This window comes from Nicotiana tabacum, chromosome 6 (genome assembly GCF_000715075.1).
Source record: "Nicotiana tabacum cultivar K326 chromosome 6, ASM71507v2, whole genome shotgun sequence".
Taxonomy (NCBI): Eukaryota; Viridiplantae; Streptophyta; class Magnoliopsida; order Solanales; family Solanaceae; genus Nicotiana; species Nicotiana tabacum.
The window spans coordinates 154,993,129-155,015,853 of NC_134085.1; the positions used below are offsets into that span (position 1 = coordinate 154,993,129).

General features: G+C 34.7%; 2 protein-coding genes across 2 annotated transcripts; both read left to right on the forward strand.

Annotated features, from left to right (window-relative positions):
- Nucleotides 1-2,713: 2,713 nt before the first annotated feature.
- Nucleotides 2,714-3,686, forward strand: LOC107811565 (uncharacterized). Its single transcript, XM_016636523.2, has one exon. The coding sequence runs from the start codon at nucleotides 2,828-2,830 to the stop codon at nucleotides 3,494-3,496; it is 669 nt and encodes a 222-aa protein (XP_016492009.1). The 5' UTR covers nucleotides 2,714-2,827; the 3' UTR covers nucleotides 3,497-3,686.
- Nucleotides 3,687-10,401: 6,715 nt separating this feature from the next.
- Nucleotides 10,402-16,547, forward strand: LOC107773055 (11-beta-hydroxysteroid dehydrogenase A-like). The gene is given in 7 exon segments (XM_016592502.2): nucleotides 10,402-10,811; nucleotides 12,503-12,695; nucleotides 12,787-12,872; nucleotides 14,360-14,491; nucleotides 14,583-14,747; nucleotides 16,123-16,224; nucleotides 16,226-16,547. Coding segments are annotated over 7 exon segments (1,059 nt in total). The 5' UTR covers nucleotides 10,402-10,619; the 3' UTR covers nucleotides 16,415-16,547.
- Nucleotides 16,548-22,725: the final 6,178 nt, after the last annotated feature.

Here is a 22,725-nt window from a genome sequence, read left to right on the forward strand (position 1 = left end):
ATCATTAAATTATGTGAAAGGTTTCTCGAATTTCAACAAGAGGAATATTGGTTTCTAATTGGTAGTTTCTATATCGATTTTCAAGTCTATATCGATGACGCCAAATATTTTTAAAAAAAATGTAAAAAATTATTTCAAAAATGTGATTATTTTTTAAAATATAATGTAATTTTAAAAATAATAAGATAATATATTTTTGAATTTTAGTAGAGAATTTTTAAATTATTATAATAGAAGTCATATTATGGATGAAATCCAGTAACCGAAATCTTATGAAATATTTACATAAATATCCGGCCAGATTTATCGTTGATCTTTTATAGCTGATGTACATAGATGATATACTGACAATACATGATTATACACATATTATATGTGGATTATATATAAATTACACATTCTCCAATTTTTTAATTTAAGTGGTCGGGTGAGCACCTATTTAGGCCGATTAGATAAAGTTAAAAGAAAAATATGAAATAATTTTACCAAAGACTAAAAATATAATTAAAGTAAATATGTAGACAATTTATTAAAACTCATCCGTTTATAGTGAAATAAATTAATTTTTTGTAACAAAAGAAATAGTGACATAAAAAATAAGATAAAAGAAAATAAATATAGAAAAAAATGTATGGAAAATCTAAGAACCAGAAAATAGCGATGACAACGAATTTCTTCTTCTCTTTTATCTCTGTTGAGTATAAAAATTTGGAAGCTGATCTCATCGATTTTAAAAAAAAAATTAACTCAAATACATAGATTATAAGATAAGGATATCTTAGAATATATTTTTTCTAATTTACATTGTGTGTCGTTTTCAAAAAATTACTATTACTAACAAACTGATATGATATTCGAATATGAATTTAGATGCAATTTGAATAGTTTGCATTGATGTTAAGCCAAGTATGGTGTAGAGAAAAAACTACTTAGTAATTTTAAGATAATATGTGCAATGTTATATAATAACAATCAACTAATTTAACATTTAGTGATTCAAAGAACAAAAAATTTGTATATATAGGGTATTCAAAATTTAAAATCTATGAGATATCAATAAACTCAAAATATAGCCTTACTGAAATAAAGTTTCACCGACTAAAAAATTATTTAAATATTTAGTTAGTCGATTAAAGTGAATTTTAAATTAAGGATGATATCTTCACTTGCATCATTAAAAAGCTAATCATTATTGAAATATATATATATATATATATAGTTTTAGAAATTAGAATTTCAAAATAAAATATTTTTTGAAATATAACAACATACCAAAGAAGAGTTCATGTCATAGTAAAAGAGTCATGTCGTAACCAAAGAGTCGTTTATATTGTGTCAGCCTTTGTGCTTTGCCATAAATACGAGTTATTATTTCGCTTCGTGACTATTTTTAGGTTCCAATGACTCCAATAAGAATGGTGCAAAAAAAAATCACTACGAGATTTTGAAAAAATATTTTTTTTTCATGTAGTATTTCTTAATTAATATCTAACGATTATCTATAATTATATAGAAGGTTTAAATTTTAAGGTTATTTACATATAATTCAAATAACTCAGATGTTTAATATGGCTAGTGTTAAATATCAAAATGGTGTCATATTGGAAAAAATAAATTCAGTGGCTAAAGAATTATTTAAATTTTTAGATACCGAACTAAACTGAGTTTTTGAATTAAGGATGATATTTTTACTTCCATTATTATAAAAATAATCATTATTGAAAAATAAAATTTTAGAAACTGAAATTTTAAAATAGAAATATTTTTTGAAAGATATCAACACACCAAATAAGAGTTCAAGTAGTAATACAAGAGTCAAGTCGTATCCAAAGAATCCTTCATAGTCTCAACCTTTGATTGTTTTGCCATAGATATGAGTTATTATTTTGCTTCCTAACTATTTTCAGGATCCAATGACACCGCTGAGAATGATACCAAAAAAAGAAAATAGAATTATGACTAGGAAATTTGAGAAATAATTAATCTTTTTCATGTAGTGTTTCTTAATTTATATCCAATAATTATCTATATTTATCAAGAAGGTTTAAATTCTAAGACTATTGACACATAATTCAAATAAATAAATATTTAACATGATTAGTGTCCGCGCATATGCGCGGGTGCTAATACTAGTGCTACAAAATGTACACAATTCTGAGTACTAAAATATGGAAAATTAACCAATTTGCGCAGGAACGCCTCAAATTATTTATATTTATTTCTAAAACAGCAATATAAAGTTACGTACAATAGACCAAATTTAATTTGACTCTTCCTTAAGAATCTGTGAGATGTATCCTATCCAGGGGCGGAGCTAGCATGCGAAATATATGTTCGGTCAAACCCAATAGCTGTGGTCCAAAGCATGAATGTATTTATCTTAAGGAATTCATTAAATATATAGTATAAATTTCTTAATTTAAAATCTTGTAACTTGAACGAATTACATCTTGAACTGATTATAAACTTCAAATTCTGACTCCGTTCCTATCCTCATCCTACTCTTCCTTTATTTGAACTTCCAATGCATTGACAATAACAATTCTCCTTCAAACCCACTGTTTGTAATAAATCAGAAAAGCAAAAGAGTGAAACAAGAAAAGCAGCTCAAAAGCATAGGCAAGTAGAGGATATAAAAAGGCAGACATTAAGTAAAAGATGCCACTTTTTTCTCCATTAACTTTAAATAAATAAAGCTGACTGTCGCATTGCACGAAGTTATTTTAACAATGCTGCATATCAAGAAAAGTTGGTGCTAAGAGCGTATATTAGTCACATTCATTTGCAAAAGTCTCTCCGTTTCTGCACTTAGCTCTGTTATACAATAATGGATTCTCTTCAAATGAAGAAGATTCAAGCTATCAACAAGTACAGGAAACAACGGCTTCTCAACAAACTCATGCTTTATTCATTCACTGCACTGAGTTGCAGTTTATTTCTCTCTAGTCCTCTATGGTATCCCATTCTTCGTACTTTTGTAAAAGTCCTTCTCTTCGACTCTCTACCCAAAGTTGGTGCACTATTTTTCAGTCCTAAGTGTATCTTCATAGTTGGTAACCTCATAGTTATAGTTCTTGTTGGAGAGTCTAAGATCTTCAAATCAAGATCCTCTTCTTTAGCCTCTAATGTAAATCTGAACTATGCAAAGGAGCAAGAAAAGGAAGAGAAGGATCAGAAAAACTTCATTTTTCTTGCTGGAGAGTCTAAGATTTTCAGGTCAAGTCATTATTCTTTACCCTTTAATGGAATAGAACTGAATCATGAAGTGCAAGAAGAGGAATTTTGCGGATATGGTGATAAAGAGGAGGACCAGAAAATTAGGGAAAATTGTACCAGAAAATGCGGAGATAATGAGAAAGATCAGGAAGAGAAATGCAAGGGTGATTATCAGGAGTTCAAATTCGGTGCAGAGCCTAATGAATTGAGTAAGAGAGCTGATGATTTTATTGCTAGGGTCAACAAGCAAATTAGGCTTGAAGCTGTAACAATAGTTTAGACCAAGCATATGTAATGCCTCAGACAGTTGCAATTTGCATAATTTGCTCACGAGTTTTAAGTATTTCTGTACACTGATAATGTGTTGTTGTTTATACCATCAAATTAAATTAACTCAAAATAATAAGCAATTACTGTAATAAGTATGTAGAAATGACACCAGTAGCCATTTTAGAGAGCTCATATTTAGAAATTAGTCGGTGTGTCCTGAATTTCAAGTTTCCAGTTTAATTTATCAGGACACAAAGTTCTGAAGTTAAATTTATAGTTCAAATTTTCAGGATCAAGGGTGTGTTTGGTATAACAGAAAATGTTTTCCGTGAAAAATGTTTTCCAAGAAAATGCTTTCTTGGAAAATTACTATTAGTAATCTTATTCATTTTCCGGTGTTTGTTACGCAAATAAAGGAAAATGACTTCTCAAGAATATTCATAAATAATTTAGATATAATAAACATGAAGCTATAAACTTTCAAACCAATAACCTTCCGAACCCATATTTTTCATAAACTTTTGAACCGCTAAACTTTTAAAATCGCGGAATTTCGAACTCATAAACTTCCAAACACATAAACCTCCGAACTTTGGAACTTGTAATATTTTGAACCTTTAAACCGATAAATAAAATAACTACAACTGAAAAATATATAAGAAAATATTTATTCGGGGGGGGGGGGGAGAAAACGAAAAAAAAACAGAAATTTAAAATTACAAAAAAAGTAATTTTGTTGTGCCGGAAGGGGGGGGGGCAGTTGGGATGGGTGGTGCAGAAAAACGAAAAAACAGAAATTTAAAATTGCAAAAACAAAGGTAAAAAAATATATTTTTTTGCGGGGGGATGGGGTGGGGAAGGTGGAGGGGTAGTAGGGTGGGTAGTAACGAAAAAACTAAAATTTAAAAAGAAAAAAAATCTTTTTTGGAGATAGGGGGTGGGTTGGTGAGGGTGGGGAAGGTTGAGAAGGAGTTTTGGAAAATGTTTTCCCTTCTCTTGATAAGGAAAACATTTGCTTCCAATTCGAGGAAAATGAGTTCATAAGAAAAATTGAAAAACATTTTCCGAAAAATGTTTTCCTTCGTACTAAAAGTAATGGCTAATCCCGAAATAGCCGACCTAAAAATGGCTATTTGTGTACTTCAGTAATATGATAACCTAAAAAATAGAGCAAATAGCATGTTGTACTATGTTAAAAATACATTAATGTTATAAAATAAAGACTATAAAGTAAAGACAAGTATAGAGAGAAACTGATATATTATTCGAATTCAAACTGATGTACATAATGAACTGAAATCTCTTCTATTTATAGAAGAAAGGAAGTTGCTGTGTAAGCTGCTATTATACCAGTATGGATAATCTTCTACTGAGAGCAATGTTTATCCATAACGGAGTACTGAAAGGATAAGCTTATTATACCCGATATGGATAATCTTCTACCGGGGGTAATGTTTATCCATAACTGGGTACTGAAAGGATAAGCTTATTATACCCGGTATGGATAATCTTCTACCGGAGATAATATTTATCCATAACTGGGTACTGAAAGGATAAGCTTATTATACCCGGTATGGATAATCTTCTACCGGGGGTAATGTTTATCCATAACTGGGTATCGAAGTGATAAGCTTCTTCAGGAAGCTTATTTCCAATAGAGTACTTAAATAGATAAACATATTTACGGTGGAGTCTCATATGGATAAGCTTCTTCAGGAAGCTTATTTACAACGGAGTACTAATTGAACATCCATAATATAATATATTTATAACACTCCCCCTTGGATGTTTATTAAAAGATAATGTGCCTCATTAAAACCTTACTAGGAAAAATCACGTGGAAAAAAATCCTAGTAAAGGAAAAAGAGTACACATATTTAGTAATACGCATTGCTGGCTGCCTCATTAAAAACCTTATAAGGAAAACCCTGTGGGAAAAACCTTAGTAAGAGAAAAAGAATACAGTGCGTATTTTACTCCCACTGAAGAAAACCTTATTTCAAATATTTGAGTCTCCGCATTCCAATCTTTTATACCATATTCTCAAAAATTGATGTTGGTAAAGACAATCTGTTGGATTGTCACTTGAACTAATTTGATGCACATCAATGTCACAATTTTCCTGAAGATCATGTATGTAGAATAATTCTGGTGAAATGTTCTTCGTTCTATCTCCTTTTATAAATCCTCCCTTTAATAGTGTTATGCATGAAACATTGTCTCCGTATAATATTGTGGGTCTTTTATCACATTCCAACCCACATGTTTCTCGAATGAATCCCTGATCTCAATCATATGCACTCCTTGCTTGCCGGTTTGAATCGAGCTTTATGTGTATCGGATATATAACCTGCATCTGCATTACCAATACGATCTGCACCACTTTTGTTAGCATTAGCAAGATAAATAAGTGCACCATCTACACCGAGATAGAGTATTTCAGGATCAAGGAGCTCCCCATCCTCTTCTAAAGGTTGGAACGGATCCTTATTCACTTCAAGTGATTGAATATTCATTGGTGTACTTAATGAGTACACTTTGTCCATGTAAAAGTATTTTTAAGACCCTCTTGGAGCTCTTCCGGAGTTCCAATAAGATTTATGTCACCAACATAAACAGCAAGTGTAACAAATTTTGATGACATTTTCTTTATAAAAATACATGGACAAATAACATAATTTATGTAACTTTCTTTCAGCAGATATTTACTGAGGCGATTATACCACACGCGCACATATTGCTTTAAACCGTACAAAGAGCTTTATAATTTGATCGAGTACATTTCTCAAGACTTTGAATTATATGCTTCGGACATTTTCAATCCTTCAAGGATCTTCATATAGATTTAGCCAAATAAGTCATATAGGTTAAGACTTGTATCTAAATGGTATGACATCTTCAAGTGTCTGGACTGCTAGTCCGATCCTCACAATCTTTTATAATATTGTGCACTATATTGTATTAAATATATCGTCGACGATCATTTTGTGTCAGTTTCGAAGCGACATAACTTGTGGAGATCTCATCACTTTCTTTATTTTCAGGTACCTGAACTTTTTCGGGAGTTTCATGAAATATTATGTCGTGGGCTCTTCTAGAGCTTATTTCCTCCTCATTATGATCATTTTGATCATTAGCTCCTACTATTTTTCAAGGATTGTTACCTTTGGAACCGATTGGTCTACCACGCTTCATGCGTATAGTAAACTCTATCCTTCAGGGACTTTAATTTTAATAGGAGCATTTGCAACTGAAATATGATATTTAATTTTGGATCAGCAAATGTTTCTGGCATTCGACTTGAATTATCTTCTAAGTGAGGATCATGATAATTCGATTCATATAGCATATTTTTCAACTGTTTATTCCATCCCCCAAATGTTAAAAAAACTAACATATATCCCCAATCATCTTTGGGAAACATATCTTTGTGTATTATGGTAGAGAAATTAATCATTACCATGCAACAAAAGATAGTAAAAATATTTGGTTTCTGATCCTAAACCAATTGTGAAGGGAGGGCTTATCATATATTGTTGATCTGATGCATACAAGTGCTGCTATATGCAATTTAGAAAATCTTAGACCAACACATGAAGCTTTGTTCTCATAAGCAATGGTTTAGCCATTAATAGGAGGTATTCAATACTAAACCAGCTTGGATATAAATCAGCATTATCAAGATGAACTATCTTGATTTCATAATCTGAAAATTATGCTCTTAATCGAGAAAAACAATTCCAAATGCTAAACTGCAGGTTGACAATAATTACACATGTAACCATCTCATATATGCACCTATAAGTGGTTCACATGATAGGTGAACGGGCCCATATTCACCTTTTATATATTTCAGAATCAGGGGTCTTAGTCCCAATTTTAGCTGGTATAATCAATTCAATATGAGAACAAGCAACACATGAGAATTCCTGAAGAATCTTCTAGTTCTTTAGTATATGCTTATCTGAATTCTCAAATAGCTCATTTTAAAAATGGCAAATGAAAACTTCAAGTTTATCATGTCATGTGCTATCTCTTAGTAAACTTCTGGTTTACTATGGCATAAACTTTTGCTTTAGTAAACTTCTGGTTTACTGTGATACATGATATAGTACAAATTAAAGAATAAGGCGGGTAACTTCTCACATACATATTATTTTACCCCCTATGATTGTGGAAACATGAAGATTATCAATCTTCCAATCATTTGTAGTCTCAATATGATAGTCATTTGTATTAGTAAACTTCAGGTTTACTACAACATATGTTTTGACCATAATCATATAATATGAATGACATATTTGTATATAAGCTCTTCGAGAGCCTTCATTTATTATCCACAATTTAATATTTATCTGGCACTACTGGTGTCATGTATTCTTTAGGCAAACATTTAGCTCTTCAGGAGTTGTTGATACATTTTGTACTATCAAATATTGCTCAGACACTGCTGGTGTCATGAGAGAAAATCACAATCAAATAAACAATGTAAAACAATTGTTTAAGCACACGAAAACTCCTCTTCATAATATTTTTCCACTTCAGGAGGCAATTTCAATTGTGTTACTTCTTCAGGAGCAAATTTAAAATACGAAATATTGAGTATATATTCTCTCAATTATATTAACTCTTCTGGAGGTGAATTGTAATGTATTCACATCAAAAGCGCGTTCATATTTACTCGACTTATTAGTATTGTCACATTCACTTCAGGGAATGGATTAATATTATCAAAAGTTCTCATCCTTCATGAAATCGAACATAATTATCTGAATGCGCATTAATCACATCAAATTGTGATGCCTCAACTTCTTTTAAAATATTTACTACTTCAGGAGCAAATCGAGGCGTGCATTTAATATAGAGAATATTTATGTAGCTTATTTTCAATTGTAACCATAGAAAGCCTAAATTATCACTTCTGGTGATCATAGGCATATACCACTTCTGGTAGTTAACAAAAAATAATTACAATGAGATATACGAAATATAACTACTTCTTGTGGTTGTATATTTCTTGCAAACTCTGCTAGAGTTTAAGTTGATCTAATAATGTTATCCATATTCTTCAAAATGATATAAACAAGATATATTATAGTAAACATCATTATCAAATCATAATATTTCTTTATGTACAACAATTACATAACCATATTATCTATTACAAATAACAAAAATTAAAATATTTACATTTCTACAGATTCACCACCGATTACATGACTTGTTTCTCCTTCTGGGAGTGCAAGGTAATCAGTTACATCCAAATGCATGAAGTCTAAATTATCTTCAGAAATAAAATTTGCTTCAGCATTTTTCTCTGTCTTCTTTAGGGAGGCTTGATAAAGCTCAACCAGGTGCTTTGGCGTACGACAGGTACGTGACCAGTGCCCTTTTTCTCCACATCTATAGCATGCATTTTCTGCATTTGGTGCTTGCACCGCTTCATGCTTTTGTTCCTTCCTTTTCCACTGCTGGTGGTGAGGAGTGTTCTTTGGTGCATTATTATTACCATGATTAGATTTTCTTTCCCGACCACGACCATGACCACGACTGGGGCCATGACCTTTTCCATGTTTAGCCTGGTGGAAGTTCGTCTTATTCACTTCAGGGAATGGACAAGAACCAGTAGGTCGACTTTCATAATTTTTCATTAATAGCCCATTATGTTGCTCGGCTATAAGAAGATGTGAGATAAATTCAGAATACTTTTTAAATCTCATCCCTCGATATTGCTGCTGCAGGAGCATATTCGAGGCATGAAAAGTGGTGAAAGTTTTCTCCAACATATCATGATCAGTAATATTATCACCACATAACTTCAATTGGGAAATAATTCTGAACATAGCAGAATTATACTCACTAATAGATTTAAAATCTTGTAGTCTTAGATGAGTCCAATCATATCGTGCCTGTGGAAGAACGACCATCTTCAGGTGATCATATCTATCTTTCAAATTATTCCACAGTATGACTGGATCTTTAACAGTAAGATATTCCATTTGCAGGCCCTCATCAAGGTGATGGCGTAGGAATATCATTGCTTTGACACGGTCTTGGTTTGATGCCTGATTTTTGTCTTTGATGGTGTCTGCCAGACCCATCGCATCAAGATGAATTTCAGCATCAAGCACCCAAGACATGTAGCTTTTGCCCGATATATCCAGGGCTATAAATTCAAGTTTAGAAAGATTTGACATTATTTAGGAAAAGAAAGTTCTTACCTCAGATACTCTCAAAATATTTGCTCGAGATGACAGAGTCTCGTGCTTATAATGTGTTATAAAATAAAGACTATAAAGTAAAGACAAGTATAGAGAGAAACTGATATATTATTCGAATTCAAACTGATGTACATAATGAACTGAAATCTCTTCTATTTATAGAAGAAAGGAAGCTGCTGTGTAAGCAGCTACTATGAATAATCTTCTACTGAGAGCAATGTTTATCCATAACTGGGTATCGAAGTGATAAGCTTCTTCAGGAAGTTTATTTCCAATAGAGTACTTAAATAGATAAACATATTTACGGTGAAGTCTCATATGGATAAGCTTCTTCAGGAAACTTATTTACAACGAAGTACTAAATGAACATCCATAATATAATATATTTATAACAATTAAAAATTTAACAAAAATTTAATGAATTAAATCCTTCTTTATTCAGGAATTAATACAAGTTAAAGTTTATTCCAACATGCATGCTACAATGTAAAATAGTGGACATTAATACGAACTGTTGAATTTACAAACTTTTTAGGGGATTTATTTACGCAATTTTTAAACATCTGCAGGTTCCAGTTCACGAATTGAGTAGCTAGGATTACATCATTATTTAATCAATTGTCGATTCTGGTTGACATAAATATCCTACAAAACAAAACAAAAATTCAAAGTATCCTATTTTCAGAAGAACGATAAGCATGAGAAGGGCGACACGACTGCTTGAACTGAGTGTACGTGTCGAATTTGTTTCAAACAAACTATACCAAATACAAACACCACCGATTCCACGTTTTCCTCCATATCCATCTATTTCTTTTCCTTTTCTTTGTTCTTTATGTCACACTAAATAAACGGAGTTCCATTGCACAGCTTCTAATCCATAGTTTCAATTCTCTGTAAGAGCAATAAACAATGGTGTTATTGAACTTAATTCACAAATTTCTCAACTTAGTAGCTCCTCCATTTACCTTCTTCAGCTTGTTGTTTTTCTTGCCACCCTATCAATTTTTCAAGTGGTTCCTTTCTATCTTAGGCACTTTTTTCAGTGAGGATGTTTCTGGCAAGGTTGTCATCATCACTGGGGCTTCCTCTGGCATCGGCGAGGTTATTCACTTATTTTCTTTCCTTTAAACATCGCACTTTAAAAATCAGTGGTGTAGTCAAGAATTTTTAAAAAGATTCCGTACTACAATGTCACACTTAGAATTTGGATTTTAATATGTGGCTAAAATCAATTAAACCCTTTTACCATTGCACTAGAATTTTTTCTACGGTTTATAATAGAAATTCTTTTTTTCTATTTGCACAATACAATTTTTTCGTCGAGGGATTCAATTTTAACCCCTTATTTCTACCTAGCTCCCCCTGTTAGAAATTCACTCATCCAACTGGTTCAGATTGTGGATTCCCACGGGGGGGGGGGCGGATTTAGGCCCAAGCTATATAGTCATTTTCGGGATGTTATTTATAGATTAGTCAGTACTAAAAATCTTAACTTCAGCATAATTCAACACATATTTATCCCAAAAATTTAAACTGAAATACTGAAATTCAGGACGCACTGGCTAATTCTTAAATAACAGCCCTTTAGAGTGGCTACCTGGTGACATTTCTACGGAATCCTCCACGCTCGGATTTAGGCCCAGATTATGGTGTGTGTAAATTTATGGTCTTTTCGTTAATTAGGTATTTTAGGAAGTAATTCAAAAATAGTCAGATTTACAACTAGTCGTTCAAAAATAGCCCAGTTATAAAAGTAATCGAAATTTAGCCACTTTTCATGTAAAGATAAATCTTAGCGATAATACTATTCAAAATCCGGAAAATACGCTAGTATATTATGTTGGAATATTATGTTGGAGTTCTAGCATAAGTATACTTAAACTCCAACATATTATACTGGAGTTCCAGGATAAGTACAACATAAGTACACTAGAACTCCAGCATAATATATTGGAGTTCCAGCAAGTATATCGGTCCAACATAATATACTGGAGTTTGGAGCACCGGTGCTCCAGTCTCCAGTATATTATACTGGATCCAGCAAAGTATACCGGTTCAGCATAATATGCTGGAGTTCATACATAGGTGCACCGAACTCCAGTATATTATGCTGGACCGGTCTCTGTTGCAGCAAAATAGTGGCTATTTTTCATTGACTTGGTAAACGCTGTCTATTTTTAAATGACTAGTCCGAAAATTGGCTATACCGTGCTATTTTTACGGTATTTTATGTACATATTTTCTATAAATAATCTAATATTATTTGTTGGCCCATGTTTCAAAAAAGTTGAAAGCCAAAGGGGTCAGTTCTCACTAAATATTTTTGTTTCTCCATTTTAGTGGGTGGTGCACCAATGTTCTTGAAAATCCTAAATCCGTCTCTTCCCACCTATTTTGAATATTTTGTTTGATGTATAGCTTGTTTGGCCAAACTTATTTTTGGCCAAAAGTGCTTTATTGAGTTGTTTGACCAAGCTTCTGGAATGAAAAAAAATGCTTTTGAGGAGAAGCAGAAAAAAGTAGTTTCTCTCCAAAAGCACTTTTTTGATAACGCACTTTTAAGAAAAATACACTTAGAAGCAGTTTTTTAAAGCTTGGCCAAACACTAATTGTTGCTCGGAAGTGTTTTTCAAACTAACAAGCCAAACACAAACTGCTTCTCACCAAAAGTACTTTTGAGAAAAACACTGTTGAAAAAAGCACTTCTCAAAATAAGCTAATTTTTGCAGCTTCGTCAAAACGGGATAGTAGGCGGTTTGATAGGTAGAATTAAATTCTTGATTTTTTTGCAGTATTTGGCCTATGAATACGCCAGACGAGGTGCATGCTTAACTATTGCAGCGAGAAGAGAGAAGAGTCTACGTGAAGTAGCTGAAAGGGCACTAGACCTAGGCTCCCCTGATGTTTTAGTCGTACCAGCTGATGTTTCAAAAGTTGACGACTGTAAAAGGATTGTTGATAAAACCATGAGCCATTTTGGACGATGTGAGATTCTATTTGTTTTATATATTCTCGTACTTAGCTTTAGAAACCTTTAATTGTTTTTTGACCAACTTTTTCCATGTGTGAATTGCAGTGGACCATCTGGTTAATAATGCTGGAGTTACGGCAGTTTCTCTCTTTGATGAAACAGAAGAGATCACCAACTTTAGATCTATCATGGTAATAATTTTAGTATTTTACTAACATATTCATGTCATGTGTAAATGTGCAAATGGAAATCAGTATATACAAATGGTTTGAAGTTTTAATTAAATGCCAGTTGCCACCACAATAGTACTTTTAATATTACCTAGGTCAATTATTGAAAACCTTTGGACCAGAGTGATTCAGTGTGAGACACTGAGAAAGAGTACTCTGAGAGTGTGAGTACATGAACTCATAATTGTGATGCATTACATTTGACATACATACTTGGCATGTAGGCATAAAGATGCATTTCCTCATACTACACATGCACATTGACATGTAGGTACTTTTCTCATGCTATTTGAGAATGAAATATCTTATCTGTTGTTGAAAGTTTTTGGGAAAAAACACAAATGAAACTAATAAATTAATGGGCTATTTTGCAATGTTGAGCTAAAAATTAGCTAGGTTGGCAATTTTTGGGGGTGGCTATTAGAGTTTAGCCATATTTTAAATTGTAAAGTCAAAGTTGCCAATAATAATACAATTAAATTAACGTGTTCGCCCCTAACTAAATCACGAAACAGAATTTTAGTAATCGATACTAGAGTTTGAAATTTTGACAAGTAGAATTCGTGTAAATTATGTTGGGTTTAATTCATAATTCACTTCAGCAATTTTGAACATTTACTAGTAAAAAATTCAAACTCCATGAATATTCCTGGTTTTTGAACCTTTGTAGTGCAAAATCTAGAAAAATTCAGGAACGATTCATGGTTTTTGAATTCACATTACACTTCATCAATTTTAACTTTTAAACTAGAAAAATTATTGGTTTTTGAACCTTTAATAGTGCAAAATCTAGAAAAATTTAGGAACATTCATGATTTTTGAATTCACATTATACTTCAGCAATTTTTAACCCTTAAATATAAAATTCAGAAAAATACTGGTTTTGAACCTTTACTAGTGCAAAATTCAGGGAAATGCAAGATGATTTATAATTTTTGAATTCACATTATAGTTCAGCAAATTTTAAACTTTTAAATACAAAATCAGGCTAACTTTAAACTTTTAAATACAAAATCAAGAAAAATTACTGGGTTTTGAACCTTTTCTAGAGTAAAATCCAGAAAATCCAGGACCGATTCATGATTCGTTGTATTCAAATTATACTTCAACAATTGAGAGCTACTGCTTCAGGTTATTCAAGCTCCAGGAACAATTCCTGGATTTTGAACTTATAAATTTCAAAGTTCAGTAGTCATTCCTGGAGTGGTTCCCTATTTTTAAATAGGGGCATTTTTGTCCAGAATTGTATTTCCACATTAATAAGCGGCTATTTTGCCGATATAATTCAAATATGGCTAAACTCTAATAGCCGACCTGAAAAGTGGCTGTTTACCAAGATCATCCATTGTTGAGGCACGGGAAGAAGTTTAGTTTAAATGAACAACTATTTAGCTTAATTTATCCAAGTGTAAGCTGCCATCAAGAAGTTGATTAATTGGAATTTGCAGGACATTAACTTCTGGGGTTCGGTCTACATGACACGATTTGCAATTCCGTATCTGAGATATAGTGAAGGTAGGGTCATTGTGCTATCTTCTTCAGCTTCTTGGGTGCCTGCTCCAAGATTGAGCCTTTACTGTGTAAGTCCACCAATTTTAGTGTTTTATTATTTTAACCCCAAGGCGACATTCATATTTCATTTTGACCCCCCTATTTTTTTTATTATGGTAGGCAAGCAAAGCAGCAATGGCACAATTTTTCGATACGTTGAGGGTTGAATTCGGACAGGATATCAAGATAACATTGGTCACACCTGGCTACGTTGAATCAGAAATGACACAAGGGAAATTCATGGACAAGACCGGCAAAGTGGATGTTAATCTTCAAATGAGAAATGTAAGTTTGTCTTCTCTCCCTCTCTTCATTAATTGATTGAAATATTGCTAGTTTGCAATGACATGATATGTTATTTTTAACATATACTTTTATCACTAAATCTTGGTTATAAATTAATATCACATAGGGTGTGTGTTTGGTAGGAAAGGAAAATATTTTTCGGAAAATGTTTTCCTCATCAAGAGAAGCGAAAATCAACCGTCCCCACTATCACCAAACCTACCCCACCCCTGTCTCCAAAAAGGTTTTTTTTTTCTTTCAAATTTCAGTTTTTCCGTTACTACCTGCCCTACTATCCCTCCACCCCACCCCATCCCCTCCCGCAAAAAAAAATTATTTTTTTTACCTTAATTTTTTTTTGTGCAATTTCAAATTCCTATTTTGTTCGTTTTTCTGCACCACCCACCCCCCCCCCCGAAAAAAATATTTTTTAAATATATTTTTCAGTGTTAATTTTTTTATTTATTTGTTTAAAGGTTCAAAGTTTTACAAGTTCCAAAATTATGAGTTCAGAGGTTTATGTGTTTGGAAGTTTACGGGTTCGAAATTCCGCTGTTTCGAAAGTTTAACGGTTTGAAAGTTTTATGAATTTGTGGGTTCGGAAGGTTGCTGGTTTGAAAGTTTATGACTTCATGTTTATTATATCTAAATTATTTATGAATACTCTTGAGAAGTCATTTTCCTTAATTTGCGTATCAAACACCGGAAAATGAATAAGATTACTAGTTGTTTTCCAAGAAAATATTTTCTTGGAAAACATTTTTCGTTATACCAAACACACCCATAGTATTACTTCAATTTATGACTTAACCAGAATGTAATTCGGTGCAAATGTTCCTGATGTATTTTTTTCTCCACCATCACTCGAGACATTATGTGTGATGAACTGCTAAGTCCTAGATATTAAGATGTACACTTTCCCATTCTAATATGTTCTGCAAGATTTCACCTATTACTTTTACTAGTGAATTCAGATAATTTTAGCAACCAACGACATTTTCTTATTAAGGTATGGAGATTGACTGTAAATTGAACTTAAATTCTTAGTGGGTCTAGTAGATTGTAGTGTAAGTTTCAATTCCAGTTATATTTTAGGATACTTTACTTTAAATTAAACTTAAGTTTACATGATATTGTGATGTGTAATGATTTTCTGTGTCCCTAGTTCCCCACTGGCTACAAAATGAATCGTAGTACACAGGTTTGAACGGTGCTCACATGAATCACGGTATTATAAGTGTAATTTGTGTTTACTGAGTTATGGTTATCAATTCCCGGGTATGTTGTTGTTGGTGTTGTAAGCGAGTCAGCCTCCGAAGGCTACAAAATGAATCACGGTGTCATGAGTTTAATTTGTGTTTACTGAATAAACTAGGTTCAAGTGGGCATAATCCCAGTAGTCAAAGTAGAAGAATGTGCCAAAACCATCGTTAATGGGGCTTGTCGCGGAGAGAGATATGTTACTGTGCCATCTTGGGTTCAGGGTCACCTACTTGTGGAAGGTTTTCTGCCCAGAAGTTGTTGACTGGATTTTGAGGTTGCTGTGTCTTACCGGTTCGGGAACATCGCCCGAGGATGCGTTTAGCAAGAAAATATTGGATTACACGGGTGTTCAAAAAGTCTTGTACCCAGAAAATATCCGGGAGCTGGAACCCAAGACCAACTGATGCCAAGGTTTGACGTTCAGAAGCTATAAGTTTGCAGTCTGTTTGTTTCTCTGTTACTAGAATTTGGCCAGGAGAAACTTTAGTTTGGAGTATTGTAATTATCAGTCAAAGATAGATACTGAAGTTTCGTTGATGCTGTCTTTTTTTATCCACGTCTTGTTTGACCAAAAAATATAGCACTTTTTGTTAAAATAATTAAAAGATAACTAAGGTCAATGGTGAATCCTAGTCAAACATAATAATTCTTAGATTTAGCTAAATGTTTAAATGGTATCGACTTAATGCCCGGAATTGGTTATTAGATTATTAAATGCACGCTTTGGAGAATAAATGAAGAATGAATGATGAACAATAAATATGAAAAATGGTAATAAATGTAAATAGGAAGAACAATTCATCCAAATATCCAATGATCTGAAAGATTCTTCTTCCCGACAACAAAATATGACAATAAGTAAGAAAATGAGTAATGCTTTCTTGGATCGCGGGAGTGGAAAGGAAAAATAATCTATAAAACCAATCACCGTGGAAAAGTAAACTTTTGTATTTTCTCTCAAGAGTCAACTTCTTACAATAGTTTTTCTCAGAATGAATCTCACGTGCCTTTTTTCCTCTTTCCCCTTTTCTATTTATATGGGATGTTCTCTAAAAATCCTAAAAAAATACAACAAAGAGAATATTCCTATCGCTAGTCCCAAGACTACACTAGCCGATGTTCCTACTCTTCGCTACTCAAACTCGGCTTCAACGTCTTGCTCAGCGACTGCTCGTTGTTGGGCTTCAGTTGACCTCGGCTTGGCCGCCCAAATCGAAACACAGTCTTCTCACTTAGCGACCTCCCCACACCTGATTTCCTAAGCCGGATTTTGACATATACAGTTAATCCCTACGCTTGTCGAGATCGTTTTCTGGTCGGCCCCGATGAGCGGACTTTATCAGTTGGCAACTTAGGAAAAGTTTTTTTGCATGGTGATCGAGTAGAGGTGTTGGGCACACCCTGCCATGTCCTGCGACGTCCTGACACGTCCTGCCATATCCTGCGATGTCCTGACCCGTACCATGGCCACGCCCTGCCATGTCCTGACTCGTGCCATGGCCATGTCCTGCGCCGGTCATGAGGCTGGTGCAGGGTGACGTTGTCACACCTCCTTTTTACACACCTGAGGGTATAAGGGAGTTTTTCCAATTTAAGTGACATTATTTGAAATGAGATTATTTATTTAATTCTATAGTCGCCACTTGGAATATTTTAAATGGTGTCCCAAGTCACCGGTTTATTTTAAATCCCAAATCGAGGAAATTTCAACTTTCCTTTTTGAAGTCTGCGAACCAGAAATTCTAAGTAAGGAATTCTGTTAACCCGGGAGAAGGTGTTAGGCATTCTCGGGTTCCGTGGTTCTAGCACGGTCGCTTACCAATTTATACTCGACTTAAATTGTCTAATTACTTATTTTAGAACCTATGTGCAATTATCTTTTTACCGCATTTAAATCACTTGATTTATTCATAATTAAAGAATTGAGTTACGTGTACGTATACTCTTTTCTTTTGGCACGTCAAAAATCATGTCACGTGATTAGGAAAATTTGGTTATTAATCGTGTCCACAATTAATGACGCTTCGTTGATTCATTAGGAAAATTTGGTTGAAGGTGCGCAAACGCATCCCTCGAGTATTTTAAGAGTTAAATTTGCAATCATATTACGCGAAAGTATATATAATCGCAATACTAATCTAAATCGGGCCTAAAGCAAACTACGATTGTTCAAATTTTTAAAAGCAATATTTGTGAGGGCCATGGATGATTTAATTTATTTATGGCACACCTCAAACATTTTCTATAAGTGTTAGTTCTTAATCTAATTTTACGAGTGCCATGAATTATAAATTTTGTTTGGCATGACACACCTCACTTATTTTAACAAAAGGAAGTTGCGTTTTATTTTTACAATTAATCACGCTATATTAATTATTAAGAAAGTTTTGCCGAAGTTGCGCGAACACATACCTCAATTTATTTTGGAATCATAATTATATCACGCGAACGTGTACACGATGGTTTATTTATTAATCATGCCTAAAGCATGCTACAAACATTTGTCATTTTATATCTAAGTCGTGAAGTTAATACGGGGGCCACAAATGATAAAATTGTGAATGGCACACCTCAAGCTATATAAACTAAAATTAATTAATAGCCCATGGAAACCCATTTTTATTATTAACAAAAGTTTGATCGAAGTTGCGCGAAGGCATACTCCGAATTGATTATTAGAATCATGATAATTGCTAATTCAACTGCAATGACTAACTAAATTACAGAAACTACATATCCTCTAGTCCAAGTAATTATCAAAACATAACTCGTGGAAGATTATTATAGAATTCCTTTTGTGAAGATGAAATAGTGTAAAAATCACATATTGCACTTCTTAAAGCACTTGAAGGATGGAAAGATGCTAAACATTATAGAAAAGAAAGAGCTTTCTATTGGGAAAAGTTCTTATCTCCTGCGTATATCATTAATTAAAAAGGTCACAAATAAGTGTCATTACAATATGTATACGTCTTCCAAATGACACTTATTACAATATTACAAAATGTATATATTAACAATTACTTTATATGAATTAATGAATATAATCCTTAACTAAAAATTGGATGGTTTTCTATTATCAAAATGACGGGAGTACCGTTTTCTTCTCCTTATAACCAAATTAATCATGTTTCCTTATTTTGTTGTACATCAAACAGAAAATAATACTTGCAAAATAAACTCAAAATGAATCCACACCATTACCATTAGAGAAACATAAGAAGAAGTTAGAATTGCACCTGAAAAATGAAGTTTCAATTCCTCAAAGCATTCAGCAATTACACAAACAAAATCGACACCGCAACCCTGACAGGAACTCAAACGGACGAGAGCTCGGACCTCGACGGAACCTCGTCGGTTTTTTTTTTTTTAAAAAATAGCCGGATCTGATTTTGTAGAATAAAGTCACTAAAATAACTGAAAAATGAGAGGAGAACAGTGGAGAGAGACAAAAATGCGAGTTCGTCGGCGTTAATGGAAGTCGCCGGAGTTTCTCAAACTAACTGAAGTCCACGAATTCATGTTCTTTCTTTTGTTGTCTGTGTGTGTGTATCTGTTTCCAACAGTGAGGACGAAGAAGATGAAATAGTGGTTGTCTGAGGTGGGGTTCATGACCTTGTATTTTTCAATGGCTGCCCGTGTATATCCAGTGTATATCGAGAGTATATCTATTGTATATAGAATATATAGTGACTGTATATCGAGTGTATACCCCCTGTCTCCTTTAAGAAGAAGCCATCCCTTTTTTTTCGTCTGTGTTTTGAACTTCTCCTCTCGTTTCTTCTTACTTGAATTATTTTTTTTCTCCTTTTTTCTTTTTATTTGTGAAGTGTATTATATAGATGTGTATGTGTGTTTTTGTGTAAGATCGTGTGTGTGTGCCAGTGATTGTGTGTGTGCGCATGATGTGAGACGTGAGGGAGTGAGCATTAACATGAGGAAGTGGGGATTGGGACATGACCACTAACATGAGAAAGTGGGGAAGTCACTGATATGAGAAAGTGGAAAAGTCACTAATATGAGGAAGTGAAAAAGTCACTAACATGAGGAAGTGGAAAAATGGGAGTTAGGAGGAGAAATCGTGGGGCGGTTGAGGAGATCATGGGTAAAAGAGATATTATTTTGTATCTTTCTTAATTTACTGATTCTTGTTCTTCCGTTAGTTTATTATTTATTTTATTTTAACCTTTCTTGGCACCCCTTCTTTTTTAAAGTAAAACATATTAAAAGTAAGATAATTTTTTTTAAAAATATTAAGATTAGACATAAAAGAAATATTTACACTAAACTAGTATGAAATTTGAGTGCGGTCAAAAATTAGGTGTTCACAGACGTCATGACGCATGCGTCATCATTGCGCATCTTCCTAATGCGTTGCCTCGTTCCTCGAGCTCCTGTCGTTTCGATTCTAAGCCACTGGTGGTTTCTTGCATCGATTCGAACGCCTCTGATGTCTATAAATATAGAGGGGAAAGCTTCTCAATGGAACTTTTGCATTCTCTGATTTCTTCAACCCTGCACTTGCTTCCCTTTCTTCTTCTTGTGTTTTTGCTCACTGCAACTGTGGCCGTTGCCACCATTTCTTCTTTTTCTGTTCCATCGTATATATACTAGAAAAAAATGGCTAATGTGACCCCCAACGTTGAGACGATCTCTAATACTACTCCATTATCGGTGGCCATGCCTTCTGGTGGCGGAGAATCAGCGGATATAGAGGATGAGAGCTTTCCCACTGTTGAGGAGATCGTTCCTCGTAACCTTACTTCTAAGTCCGACTTTTCTAAGGAACCCACCCATGAATTGGAGTCTGCAAAGTCTGAGATGGAGGCGAAGCACCTTGCCGCTTATAGGACCAAATATGGCATTCCAGCCCACGTTGACCTGGTTCCGGCCGGAGATGACGTGGTTTAAGTTCACCGGCCTGGGTATTGTACGTTTTACGCCTACCCGCTCCAGATAGGCTATTCTCTTCCTCTTCCTCCATTGACAGAGGAGTTCTGCCGCTACTATCACATCTGCCCAGCACAACTTTCTCCCTACCTTTACAAGGTCTTACTTAAGTTGGCGAAGTTTACGGAGCTTGCCAGCTACGAAGTCTCTATCCACCATCTACTGTATCTCTTTGGACCGAGCTTCCATAGGGGTACAATGTTTCACCTCCGCCACCGTGGAACCAAAGGGTTGGTGGCGGGGATGGATGATAAGACGAGCAGTCGATTTTGGGCCCATTATTTCTTTATCAAAACTGAGCACGTGGTGGCGAACCCTAGCAAATTTCCTGAACAATGGAATTTTTCTCGTAAGTGTCATTATTTGGAGTACGTTCGTCCCTTCTCTTCATGTTTCGTGACTTGTTACGTTGTTTTTCCCTGTGCAGCTTAGAGGCATCCCCCTTCTTTGATCGCTGATATCAGTGATTGGGTGGCCCGCGTCTTGCCTCATACCGTAGGGATCCATGAATGGGCGTCTTTCAACAAGAGGCTCGGGCTCAAGTCCTCGACCGGTAAGTCAGGTTTCGCCCTTATAACTCTTTCACTTTGATGTGGTGCATTTCTTTCTGCCGTTTATGGTTTTCTTTCGATGCTAGTTCGGAGAACATCTAAGAAGGTGGAGGCTCTTGTCCCCGCATTTCGCAAAGCGGTCTCTTCGGCTGAGATGCAGTTTATGTTGGACGAGTCTGTGCAAAATACTTCTTTCCAGACTCCGATATTAAGCGAACCTGGTCGTCAAATAGCCATTCCATTAGTGGAGGTCTCGGCGCGCCCGGTAGTTCATTTAGTGGATGAATCTTCCTCCGGCGAGGAGGAAATGGCGCCATTGAAGAGGCGACGAGTAAATGCCGTGGCCACACTTGAGCGGGCAATGATTGTGGATGTGGAAGCAGCATGCTCTTCAGCTGCAGGGACTGCTCCCCCATCGAAGGATGTCGCAGAGACTAGGTCGTTGGAGACGGCGAAGGCTGCTCCGAAAAGGGAAACACCGAGGGCAGCCGAGGTTGGCTCTTCATCTGCTTGTGGTAGAGGAAAAATGGTTGCTGTGGAGGATGACAGGTCCGGTTCTGATATCGACCCTAAGGAGGAGCGGACTTTCGAGGAGAGATTTACTCGAGTGGAGGTGAGGACCGAGGGGTCCACTTGAAATATTATCATCCCTGTGAATTTCAACTTGTTGGTCAACTCGGAACGTGTGGTTCCAGCTTTGGCCCCCCATGCACGGAGTCTGACAACAGGACCTTGCAGACGTTGAAGTATGCAGACCTGTCGTTAGGCATTTCTGGGATGGCCCTACGAGTAAGTCCTATCTTAGCGTTTTAATTTCTTCTTTCCTTTATGTTATTTGCGTTTGCTGACCCTTCTTCATCTGTTTATCAGACTTTCATCGTGGAGATTGAGAGCGCCCGTCGGGAGGAGAAGTGTCACGACCCGGATTTTCCATCCTCAGGAATCGTGATGGCGTCTACCCATGAAAGCTAGGCAAGCCAAGTATTATAAATTCATTATCCTCTTTATTAAGCATATGCAACAATTCAAAGTATTAAGTGATTAAACAGCGGAATAAATTAAATAGCCAGAAATGCGGAAGACAAAAACTTAATAGTTCAAGCAAACACTGCTACATAATCTGAAGTACAAACTACCCAGAATTTGGTGTCACAAGTCACGGACTATCTAAGAATATTACAAATAAGGTCTGAATGAATATACACAAATCTGTC

What these genes read in the sequence shown, in the direction of transcription:
- LOC107811565 (XM_016636523.2), top strand. Translation starts at nt 2,828, where the DNA reads ATGGATTCTCTTCAAATGAAGAAGATTCAAGCTATCAACAAGTACAGG.